At 39.4% G+C, this 13458-nt stretch overlaps 1 protein-coding gene across 1 annotated transcript in view; it reads left to right on the forward strand.

Annotated features, from left to right (window-relative positions):
• Positions 1-11511, forward strand: part of nptnb (neuroplastin b) — a 59389-nt gene extending 47878 nt beyond the window's left edge. The window contains exons 7-9 of the mRNA XM_084124809.1: positions 10133-10154; positions 10248-10342; positions 10424-11511. Coding sequence (XP_083980935.1) covers positions 10133-10154; positions 10248-10308 — 83 coding nt within the window. The 3' untranslated portion in view covers positions 10309-10342; positions 10424-11511. The remainder of the gene's footprint in view (positions 1-10132; positions 10155-10247; positions 10343-10423) is intronic.
• Positions 11512-13458: the final 1947 nt, after the last annotated feature.

Here is a 13458-nt window from a genome sequence, read left to right on the forward strand (position 1 = left end):
GTTTTTTCCTTCTCCATGTGGCCTCATATTCTTTATTGTTGGTAAGTTTGAGAATGTGCATGTCTTTAGGCATTTCTGCTTCTCTTTGTTTCCTCCTCATTCAGGCTGTGATGTCACAACGCGTGCTTATTTAATTATCAATTGAAATTAAAAATTTGTTTGTATCATCAACAGTGTTCAATTCATTGTGATTGGATTCTCTACCGTTAAGTTTATGGTTCGTAATGGGCTTTCATTGCAACATTTTTAGTCTTTTACTCATTTTATTAATCTGATTGTGCAGCTCAGTTTGTTTTAGCCTCTGGAATATAGCAATATAGTCACAAAACTCATCAAAACACGTCCGGGTCATATTTCACCGTCATATTAAAAGAAAAAAATTAGGCCAATTAAGATTTTTTTTGGTGACACTTTTATTTTAAGGTGCAAATGAAATGTTACTACATGTAATTACTATAGTAACAGTAAATTATGTATAATTACAAGCAACTAACCCTAACTGTGTAGTAAGTACATGTAGTTCATACTTATTTGAGTAAGTACAATGTAACTACTTCACCTTTTTTGCATTATGACATCATTTTAACCCCCTTATTGTATTACTGTAAATACTATTACAGCAATACAGTGTTTTATTTTCATCTTAAAGTCCCGCTGTGGTGAAAATCAAGCATTTAATGTTGTTTTTAATATGCTTTAAGACAAACCATTCGCAAATTCATCAGTCAACGTTTATGTATAGTTGATATATTGTTATTTAAATTACAAAAAAAAAAAAATATATATATATATATATATATATATATATAGCATTGCAGGAATTCGAATCGTGGAGTATCCAGTTGTTATGAAAATAATGTCACAATGCAAATCAATTTTTTGATGCGCTTTTTATGTTCATTAGATTCACCCTGGCATCTTTACTGCAAGTCATCACATGACCTGGTTACTTATAATATGAATAAACTAATCATCATAATAACATGTGGATCGAAATAGAGAGTTTTTAACCATGTTATCTTGCATGCGTTTGTTTTGCTCTGGATGATTCGCTGAACAGACTCTTATTTTACAGCAAAACGCATGCAGAGCACTGAGTAAGGAGAGGAGGTGTGCGTGCATGAACAGCGTGTTCTGTTGTGATGTTTGGGGAGGATTTGTCCCCAGGAGAGAGAGAGTAATGGGAGGGTGCGCTAGATTAAGGTAGATTATATCTGCCCACAGTCTTATCAACAGAATCCGAGATGAGGACATAATGCTATGACGCACATTACAGCTGAAATCCTCGTGCCAGGATTTCATATTTTCAACATCGGCGTCCTCTACACCTTTAGAGGATCTGTGTGTAGATAAACTGACACGAGAGACATGAACATTTGTTTTAAGATTTGTTTTATCCCGACTAGTAATTAAACATTATTAGCGAGCTGCACAACGGTGGCTATAGTTAAAAAAAATAATCTGACCACAAATGTGATGTATTACTGGTAAATAAATAAATATATAAGATCCTGCTACTAAAAATGTGCACACTGTAATAGAAAGGAAGCGCACTTTAAAATATAATGTATATTTGAAGTCTTTATACTTCAAAATTACACTTTTGATTCAATTTTACTTGCTGTTTCTTTGTAATTATTTGTAAAATGTACTAGTTTCTAAGTGAAAATGGTTTCTACACCATGTACAGTATATAAGCAGCTGTACATAAGGCTTTATATCATGAGCAAGATGAATATTAATTGAAATTTCAAATTAAAGGTGTTGTAAGCAATTTTGCTTTTAACCAGATGTTCTTCTTTTCTAAAACGCGTTGGCCGAACTGATGGCAGTAACCCTGAACGTATGCTAAATGATTGACAGTCGGAGAATGTTTCTGATTGGCTAAAAAAAACTTGGCCGAGTCATTTCACTCGGCGGCCATCTTTGAAACGCCTCTCGGGCGACTATTTTAGTCATGCAAGCACAGCTCTTTCTGAATGGGGAAACATCAAACATCAAATTCTCAACAAGCGCGCGTCTCAGAACTATAGCATCCGGAGCTTCTACACTGTAAAAAAAAAAAAGTTCATGATTTGTTATCACAACTTTTTATCTTTAGTCAAATCAACTTAGATAATTAATGTGGTTCAGATAACATAATATTTTGAGTTTCTATTAATTGAACCAATTTCCTTCACTGCATTAGCTCAAATTTATTTCAATGAACTAAAAATTGTAAGGCAACCAGGTAACTTACTTTTTTAAGTTAAAACAACGATCATTTTTTACAGTGTACAAGCAGCTGCAATGACTTTACCAGCTGCTGATTGGCTCTTTAATTTAGAAGGCGGGACTTATTCTGCCATATAGAGTGTATGCGCACGGCGTCACCGTCGGCCGGAGTGACGGAGAAACACTGAGTGGCAAGAAGTTTTCAGCGAGAACACCGCAAAAAAACTCAAAACACATCTAAAACGGGAAAGAGCTTTGAGATCGACTGTACAACTAGATTTGACAAGAAATCTGAGGTATATTTTTACAGACTGACGAAAGTTACAGAACAGAGAAGCAAATGAATCGCTGCGATTCACAGAAACAACTGGATCCAGGCAGAGAAAGCTGGATTTACAGTTTTCATTTTGTGTCAATATGCTGAATTATTGTTACGAACTGCTCAGAGACACAAAGTAGGAGATCCAAATGCAGCTTTATTGGCTGGGGCAATCCAGAGGCGTAATCCAAAGTACAGGCTAGGGTCATACACAGGCAGGTAGTCAAAACAAAGAAACAAACAAAACAAACAAAACAGGCAGGGACCAGAGGCAAGAGAGTAATCCAGGGACCAGAGGCAAGAGAGTAATCCAGGGAACAGGGCAAGATATCAAAAACCAAGAAACAAGAAAACCAGGGAAACGCTCAGCAATGCAGTGTAACACTTAACAAGACTTCGCGGTGAGTGAATGAATGAACAAGGTATATATAGACTGAGACTAACAGGATGATAAGACAATGGTGAATGCAATCAGTGAATGAGGTACAGGTGAATGTGATCAGTGAATGAGTCCAGGCAGTGAGTTCTGGGAAATGTAGTTTGAGAGTGATAATAGTCTTATGTGGAGTGCCCTCTGGTGGCTCTCAATGGCAACTCCAGCTGGTGATCGTTACATAGCCCCCCCTTTAAGGAGCGGATTCCAGACGCTCCTAAAACTGTCCAGGAGGGAGGTGGAGCGGAGGCGGATCCGGGGGCGGGATGGAGGGCCAGGCCCGTGCAGCGGAAGGGGACCTGAAGACTCCGGCAGGGCAGAAGGCCAGGGCGGAGCAGGCTGTGCAGGTGACCAGGCAGGGGCAGACTGTGCAGGCGACCAGGGCGGAGCAGGCTGTGCAGGCGGCCAGGGCGGAGCAGGCCGTGCAGGCGGCCAGGGCGGAGCAGGCCGTGCAGGCGGCCAGGGCGGAGCAGGCCGTGCAGGCGGCCAGGGCGGAGCAGGCTGTGCAGGCGACCCTTCAGGCGGCCGGGGCGGAGACGACCCTTCAGGCGGCCGGGGCGGAGACGACCCTTCAGGCGGCCGGGGCGGAGACGACAGTTCAGGAACATGAACGGGCTCAGGGGATGTGGTGGCCATCTTGTCCGAAGACACAGGCGTGAAGTCGGCCATCTTGTCCAAAGACACAGGCGTGGAGTCGGCCATCTTGTCCGAGGACACAGGCGTGGAGTCGGCCATCTTGTCCGAGGACACAGGCGTGGAGTCGGCCATCTTGTCCGAGGACACAGGCGTGGAGTCGGCCATCTTGTCCGAAGACACAGGCGCAGGAAGAGGAACAGATTCAGGATCAGTATCAGGATCAGATTCAGGCTCAGGAACAATTTCAGTCTCGGCGGGACGAGACTCTGGACGGGCAGACGTGACGTGAAGCTCTGGCTCTGGCTCGGCAGGACTGACGTGAAGCTCTGGCTCTGGCTCGGCAGGACTGACGTGAAGCTCTGGCTCTGGCTCGGCAGGACTGACGTGAAGCTCTGGCTCTGGCTCGGCAGGACTGACGTGAAGCTCTGGCTCTGGCTCGGCAGGACTGACGTGACGCTCTGGCTCTGGCTCGGCAGGACTGACGTGACGCTCTGGCTCTGGCTCGGCAGGACTGACGTGACGCTCTGGCTCTGGCTCGGCAGGACTGACGTGAAGCTCTGGCTCTGGCTCGGCAGGACTGACGTGAAGCTCTGGCTCTGGCTCAGGATCAGCGCGCTCTGAGCTTGACGGGACCAGCGGCGGAGAGGGCTTTGAGCTGGACAGGACCAGCGGCAATGAAGAAGGCTCTGTGCTGGACGGGACCAGCGGTGAAGGCTCTGTGCTGGACGGGACCAGCGGTGAAGGCTCTGTCTTGGCGGGCATGTCGCTTGCTGTCTCAGGCGCGGCGGGCATGACGCTCTCAGTCTCAGGGGTGGCGGGCATGACGCATACTGCCTTGGCTTCAGCAGATCTGGCGTGAAGTGCGGGCTCGGCTGGACTGGCGTGAAGTGCAGGCTCGGCTGGACTGGCGTGAAGCTCTGGCTCGGCAGGAAGATACTCAGGCAGGACGGCCTCGGCGAAACAAGATTTAGGCAGGATAGTCTCAGCGGGACGAGACTCATGCATGTTGACCCCTATGGCAACACGTACTGACCTCAGCGGGGAATCGGCCATGCTGGATACCAGCCCTGGACGGTAATAGACCGATCCGGTGACCAGCTTGATGGTTGGCATGATGAGAAACTTCTCAGGCTGGACGGACGGGACGTGAACTGAATCAGGCTCGGGGGGTGCCAAATTGCTCAAGGAAAGGGCCAGGTTGATATACCCTTCTAGGGTCCAGCCGGTATTGTCATCCGGCATCATCTGAGCGATCGCCTCATCCAGTCCACTCCAAAACAGGTCCATGAGCTGAGTATCATCTAATGACGCTAAATGACAGCAAGCCAGAAAATCCCTCACATACCTCTCGATAGGTTGACCATCCTGATACATGGAAGATAGCCATCTTATTAGAGCTCCATTACTGACAGCTGCTGGATCCATGGTGGCGAAGTCTTCTGTTACGAACTGCTCAGAGACACAAAGTAGGAGATCCAAATGCAGCTTTATTGGCTGGGGCAATCCAGAGGCGTAATCCAAAGTACAGGCTAGGGTCATACACAGGCAGGTAGTCAAAACAAAGAAACAAACAAAACAAACAAAACAGGCAGGGACCAGAGGCAAGAGAGTAATCCAGGGACCAGAGGCAAGAGAGTAATCCAGGGAACAGGGCAAGATATCAAAAACCAAGAAACAAGAAAACCAGGGAAACGCTCAGAAATGCAGTGTAACACTTAACAAGACTTCGCGGTGAGTGAATGAATGAACAAGGTATATATAGACTGAGACTAACAGGATGATAAGACAATGGTGAATGCAATCAGTGAATGAGGTACAGGTGAATGTGATCAGTGAATGAGTCCAGGCAGTGAGTTCTGGGAAATGTAGTTTGAGAGTGATAATAGTCTTATGTGGAGTGCCCTCTGGTGGCTCTCAATGGCAACTCCAGCTGGTGATCGTTACAATTATGGGGTAAAATCACACACTATATATTGTATTGTTAGATATTGTATTGACAACTCATCAATTAAATATTTACCATCGTATATTCTGCATAATTGGACGTTTTTAAATAAATACTGGCAAAAACTAGCTGAATATCATGATATATTTAACATTGATATGAGTGATCGCATGGATTTACACCTATATTGTATTTATATAAAGCGTTCACAGGCAAATTTGCTTTATGTTTTTCCCCGGCGTGGAAATCAGGCTCATATAAATGTGAGGAAACACGATTCCTGCTGCATGTCAATATCCATGATCACTGGATCTTTGGTAAGTTGTAAGGAACACAATATCGAATCCAACCTTTAGTTTAAACTGATAATCGTTCATTTTACTGGCGTTTTCCCCTATTAAATCCAGTCACGCAGCAGCTCTTCTGCCACTCAGTCCCGTTTTCCTGCGGGAAACTGACGTTAATTCAAACCCTCTATTGTGCATTGCACTTTCTACCATTCATAGTAATGTGAGTGCACTGTCTTCGTATATCTAAAGTGCAGTCAGAGACAATGCAATTCCTCATGGCACCTATTACAGTGAAGTCTCTCGGGTAGTAGTGACATCTTATGTGTGGTACTCCTAAAAGACGTTGCTTACAGCACCTTTAACTCCTCCATCTTGCCTGCACAGATCACAGTACCAGAGGGAAGACTGATCATGTGCATCAGGGTCGTAACAGCCACATTTGCATAAAGTTAAAGTGCCGTTGTGGTGAAGTGTTGAGTCCCACTGAAGTGATGAGTCCCAGCTTCGGACCCAAGCAATCCGATTGGTTCAAAGCACGTTTCATGGGTAATCGCTTTAGTGCCTGGTTACAAATCAGATATCACTTCATTATACAAGTCATTTGAATTGCGTTAATATACTTTAACTTATATGTTTCATATACTAGTGTATAACCGAAGCTATAGATTGTGAATTTAAACATTTCTCATTCTTAGTGTTTTTTTAGTTAGCTTAGGTAGTAGCATAGCATACAGCTATCCGAAATGATTAGAGACAACATTTTTCTCATCATCTACGATATTTTTCAATAAAAAACTTGGATAGCAAATATGATACAAGCATAATTCTGTGTGACATGACATGCTTGTAATGAAAACAAATTTTATTATGCCTTACTGCTTAATAACAATTAACAATGTCGCAAAACATACCTATTTCTTTCACTTTAACTATTTAAATAATCAGGATAAAAATAAAAGATTATTACATGAATTTAAGTTTGATTGATTACATTAAGAATCGCGAGAACGGCTTTAGATCAGGCATATTACTGGGGTCCTAAGCTGGGACCCATCACTTCAGTGGGACTCGACACTTCACCACACCGTCACACTAGGGGCTTTCGCACCGGGTAGTTCTCGGCACTAGCCACCAGGGTGGTTCCCCGAGAACTAATGGTTCCCAAAGGACCATTTTCCTGGTTGCATTCACACCGCCAGTATGAACTCTGAAGTGACGTGAGACATGAGCTTGTTGCTGTGACTTTTATTTTGACGGCGCTGAGCACACCGCGCTCGCATTCTCCGTGTTCATTAGTTTACGATCGGTCTAACAGTCCTGTCTAATACGTTATTAGATAGAACTGTTATACGTATAAAGTAGACAGTAATGAAGAGTTATTAGCGTAAGCTGTGTATGCGCTACTTAAGAGTCGCTGTCCATTCGCGAAGTGCTGAAATATAACCTTATATGGAATCGTATTCTGAACGTTTAACCTAATAATTGTCATCTGTTGTGGATTAGCAATCAAGACAAGTCTATATAAAGCACCTACAGGCGGAGGCACTGACAAAATGGCTGAAAAAAAAAAAAAAAATACCTTTCAAAAAGATGAAATTAATGTCCTTTTAGAGGAGATAGAGCGAAACAAAGATGTATTTTTTAACAGATTTAAAGAATTTCTTTTATTTATTTTTTGTTCATTCATTTAGGCTAATTTTAATTAAAATTATTAGTAGGGCTGTCAAAAGATTAATCGTGATTAATCGCATCCAAAATAAAAGTTTGTGTTTAAATAATATATGTGTGTGTACTGTGTATAATTAAATTTGTATCTAGAAATACACACACATGCATGTATATATTTAAGAAAAATGTGTTATTTATATATAAAAAAATATATTTATATATAATATAAATGATATATAAATATATCCAGTATATGTATGCAAATATTTCTTAAATATATACATGCATGTGTGTATTTATATATACAAAATAATTATACACAGTACACACACATATATTATTTAAACACAAACTTTTATTTTGGATGCGATTAATCGCGATTAATCTTTTGACAGCCCTAATTATTAGATTAAATTATTTCTATTTTTTTGTTTTGTTTTCTGACCTTTTTAATTATTTAATTTATACATTAATTTAACCAACAACAAAAAAATAATAAAGTGTACAATAAAGTACAATATTAACCTTATATTATAATCACAAACATTTGAATAAAGTTAAAGGTGTAATCTGCCGGTTGTCCTGCAGGTGTCCTCATAACTCTGTCTTCTTACGATGCGCTTGGGGATGTACGATTACTCCAGAGCACTCGTAGATCTACGAAGATTTTCAAGTGCTACTTAAGCTACGATGCTTTTGGGAAACAGACCATAATATTAAGATCAGTCGTATGATCGTTTTTACGATCAACTCAGGCTTACGATGCTTTTGGGAAACGCAGCCCAGGTTTAGACCGACTCTAAAGTAGGAGTAAATCAGTTCCTCCAAAAGGAGTTCCTAGAACTAAAATCATTCCTAGTTCCTGTGGTGCAAATACGCCAAAATCCGGGAACTTCCGCCAATAGTTCTAGGAACAATGAAAATGTTCCTCCGGTGCGAAAGCCCCTATTTGTTCCCAGACAAGCAACATAGTGTCAGACCACATCCGGTAAACGTTGAATCCACATGTGCCGGATGTGGCCCGGATCTGACCCGACACTAAGTTGCTGTCTGGGTTTTATCTGTTATATGTAGTGAGGAAAAAACAGATGGCTTATTTTTGTGCTGTTGATCTGATGGTTGTGTATTTAAAAGGATGAGGTTTTTAACTCACACTGTCCTGTCATAACCTGCCTGTTGTCCGGCGCTGTGAATGCTGCGGTCTGTGGGCGCATGTGACATGCATAAACTAACCAGAACTACCCATCTGTCTGTGGAGAGACTCGTGACCTCTAACTGAACAACCTTTCTGCATCAGCAATAACCCGCTCTCTAAACATCTCGAGACCTGAGTCTGGTGCTGGGGTTTATGATTAATGGATAAGGATTATTTGGTAACACTTTACAACATGGTTCCAATTTTTTTGCATTAGATAACATGAATATGTTTAAAGCATTTATTAATCATAGCTAACGTTAATTTCAACATTTTCTAATATATTACTAAAATTAGTTGTATCAGTTCATGAACATGCTGTTTACATGTGCATGTTTTTCATACAAATACTTGGTATAGTTTGGTCTCTAACTAAAACAAATATGATCGTTGTATTCTGCTAGTTGAAACCTTTTCAATGAGATATGACAAGTCTATCCGTAATGCACAATTTTACATATCATATTTTCATGTAAAGCAGTTTTTGTTTCAAGGTTTAAGTCCCCCTGTGTGGAAATCAAGCTTTTAATGTTGTTTGTGTGTTAGTGTTAGCCTAACTAGTCCTAGATATTTTGCTCAACTTCAATAAAACCACTTCAGTACTATTTTCTGGACACTCTAGCTCAATAATTATCCCCAAAAAAAAAAAAAAAAAAAAAGTAAATGTTTCCCCTTTGGATAGCTATAAAAATGGGCGTGGCCAAAAAATTCCAGAACTTCACGAAATTAGGTGAGCACATGCGACATATGATTGTCAACAAGCATGAAAACTTTTATGGCGATCAGACCATAGGTGGCGCCATAGCTGTCATAAAGGTTTCAAAAACAACTTTTCCATGATGGTAAATTGACCTGAAATTGTAGAAAATGGTCTTTTTCATCTCTAATTTAAAGATTATCGTATAATTCCACTTAAAGGCCTTAAAGCACTTGAACCTTGTTTTTTGTAACTATAACAAGAAATACATTTTTTACATGATTTATTAATCTGTTAGATAATGCATTAACTAATGGAACCTTCTTGTAAAGTGTTGCCCTTTTTTTAATTATTTTATTTTTATATGAAATTGCACTCACAGTTTTACATTGTGTAACTATTTCCAGGTTTTTGCTGACCTTGGGAACCCAGATAATATCTTCACTAAAGAGATCCTGGGAACATTTCCAAGCATTCTCCCAAAAAAAAACAATTATGTGTTTCTACTTAAAATGTGACACATTGAGCCCAGACAGAAAATAAAACATGACAGCATGATCAGCACATTCGGTCTCAATAATATAACTACTTCAAAAACAATTATTCTCCCGCTGTTGCATTTTACAACATCCATTTAAAGTGAAATAACTAAAAAACAAGCATGTTTATAATCTCATTTTTGTTCAATTTGTGATTAAAGTCTTTTTTCTTGCATGTTCTTCGACCCTGATGAAGATGATGAACCAGCTGCACCAATGTAAGAACACAATTTATGAACATTCATTTATTTATTAACACTTGTGCGACTAATGCATGTATTGATTGTGAACCGTATACATCCGTCATCCAGAAAAACGAACTCCACGAACAACCACAAAGAGAAAAACGTACGACAGCGGAACACAAACTGAGCCGACGACGGACCAACGTTGAAAAGCGCTGAAGGTTTTACGCATTACAATTCATTCTGAGTTACAAACCGGCATGCAAATGTTCCCTTTAGTTGATTAAATCCTTGTTTCCCAGATGACCAACTGCATATCCTGACCATCCGGAGGAGAGGAGAAGCTCCTGGCGATCTTCAGCGACGCACAACCTTCCTCACGCGGTGAAGAAAACAACAATAATGACAGCGTTACACTGGCACAAACGAACAATAAAGACTGTCTTAAGTTTGCCTTATCCAGGCTCATGATGTGTGTGTGAATGTGGACGCTGACTGAATCATGAAGGTGATGATGATGATTTTACTACATGTGCTGTTAACGTTGCATTTCTTTCTTTTATCATGCCCTCCTGCTGCACTAATTCTTTTTCATATCTACATGTCGTCTCGAATGCATGCAATAACATAATCTAATAAGATTCAGATATCGTTTTTCTATTGTTACTTTAAATGGCGTTGCATCCAAATGAATAACCTATGTGTGTGTGTGTGTGAGAGAGAGAGAGAGCATATCAGAGTGTGTGTGTGTGTGTGTGTGTGTTTTTAAAGAAATTTAAATGGATAAAAAAGTAAGGAATCATCGAGATCTTTGTACAGTTTATCATCCAATACTAAAAGGAGGTGTTTTGTCTTAAACTAGAATGCAAGAACCTTTGTGAGTGGCAGAACAGTATTTAATCTTAAAAAAAGCTGATATTGTATTAAATGAAATGGATACATGTAAAACATTTATTTTCTAGAGTTATTTAGACGTCTTGTACATGTGGTGCCGTAAGTGTTCAAATATTACGATAGCATCTGTAAAAAAGAAAAAGAATATATCTTTTTTTTTTTTTTTTAAATGTCGTTTCTTTTTAGAAGAAGAGATGATTCTTGTACAGCATGGCTATAATCCTATGCAATATGTATTCATATAGACCTACTGACAATTGTAAGGTGGGGTGGGTTTGTTTAATTTCTGAGAATAAAAAAGCTTTAACGGGACGGTGAGATAAGGGTGCTTCGCATTGTGAACTGCACTGCTGTAGTTGCATGACAACTGATCAATACAGTGTGTGTGTGTCACCATAATGGACCAACATACGAGTGAGGAAGTGGGTGGAGCTAAAGCCATTACAAACTATGTGAAACCAATTGTTTCCTTTTTCAGAATAAAGGTTCCAAAATACTCCTGTGTTAATGAGCATTCTGTGAAGCTTTTCTCACTTAGCAACAGTAACCAGTGGGGGCGGAGCTTATCAAAGGCGGAACTGGATTTTGAGGAGTATTCGGGTAGTATTATTTATATACTATTACAGTTTTGAATTGGCTTTAATTTATATATATATATTAGGGGTGACACGGTTCACAAAACCCACGGTTCGGTTCGTATCACGGTTTTCGGTTCTGTACGGTTCTTGTTGTTATTTTTTCTTTTAATCTTTAACACTCCAAAGATTTGCTTCAGCATATGATATATAGCTTAATTATCTAATTATTAATTCATTTATTTCATAAATGGGGCGTGTTTGCAAAACGCAGCTTCTCATTTCCCATTCTGAAGTAATATAGTGAGCGGTCGCCGTGAGGAAACTTTCAGTGGCCCTGGAGGTCCATCCATCTGTAGTGAGAGCTACGTGCGCTGTGTCGGACAGTTCTTTCTCAATTTCTCCTCGTGTCTCGTCATCATAGGCGTAATTTGCGGGTGGGACATGTCCCCAACATTTTTTGGCACGGATGTACCAATACAAATAAATAAAGCACGGATGTACCAATACAAATAAATAAAGCATCTCCAGTTAACTAAGTATTTGTTACGTTCGTTGTTTAAATAAGAAGCAATCTAGCGCTGAAAATTGTTTTTTTTAAATCAAGTGATCAAAGTGCTCGTTGCCGCTGCGATCAGTGGCGCGGATACAGTGTTCTCTTGTGGCTCGCGCACACGCCGCACAGTCTTCACTCGGATGCGCGCTTTAATCCGTTGAGGAGACTCTCTATTCGTTCTGGTGAAATCACAAAACAAAATGCACACAAATCTGTCCCTGCTTGATATACAACCACTGATAAACATAATCGGTTTTGATGAAAAAGAAAAAAAATATATACGAGTGCGGATTAGAACTCAGAACCTATGACACGCTTGGCAAAAGTTCTGCCACTGGACCATTAAAGTACATACGTGAGACAGTCGATCTATGTATTTATTCACGTGAAAAAACAACATATAGTGGAGTAGATCTCATTAAATGTCTAAGTAAACCCAGTGTACTATTTAAATCGATTGCTGGACATCGTAATGTTATTCTACATACATCTGATTTATGATTTAGCATTGTATTAGCACGGGCACGAGGCTACATTGCGCATGCGTCGAACCGTGTGACGCACACACGCTCCGAATCAAGACAAGCGAACCGAACGGTTCAGATGTTTTTTCATGTACCATGCCACCCCTAATATATATATATAATGTATGTGTGTGTGTGTGTGTTTTCATTTTCATTTTATTTGTAATAATTTTGCTATGAGGTTTCGCCATTTTTATTCGTTTTGATTTTGAGCTGTTATTTTAGAATTTTTGATATACTATTATAGTATTTAATATAGTTTTGAATCATCTTTATTTTTTTAATTTTAGTTAGTTTTAGTAAATTTATGTGCTTTAGTCATTTTTACTGGTTTTGATTTTGAGCAGTTATTTTAGTATTATTTATATACTATTATAGTATTTAATATAGTTTTTTTTATAGTTATCTTTAATTAATATACACACACACGTATATATTTTTATTTTTAGTAGTTTTACTATATGCTTTTGGCATTTTTTTTCTTGAATTTGAGTGTTTTTTGTATTAATGTTTTGAATGAGCTATAATTCATTATTTATTTTGCTTTCATTTTAATTTGAGTAATTTTGCTGTGCTTTTATAATATTTATCAGTTTTTTTTATATCTCAGCTTTATTCTTTGTAATTTTAGTACAACTTATTTTATTTCAGTTAGTTGCCAAGGTATTATTTCTATTTTTTTAATTACAAGTATTTTTTAATCTGATATTTATATTTAATTTAATTTAATTTAATTTAATTTAACGAATTGATTTTAAATAGTTTCAGTTAACAGGCTCTGCTCTACC

The sequence above is a fragment of the Abramis brama genome (genome assembly GCF_963993115.1).
Source record: "Abramis brama genome assembly, chromosome: 9".
In the NCBI taxonomy this organism is placed as follows: Eukaryota; Metazoa; Chordata; class Actinopteri; order Cypriniformes; family Leuciscidae; genus Abramis; species Abramis brama.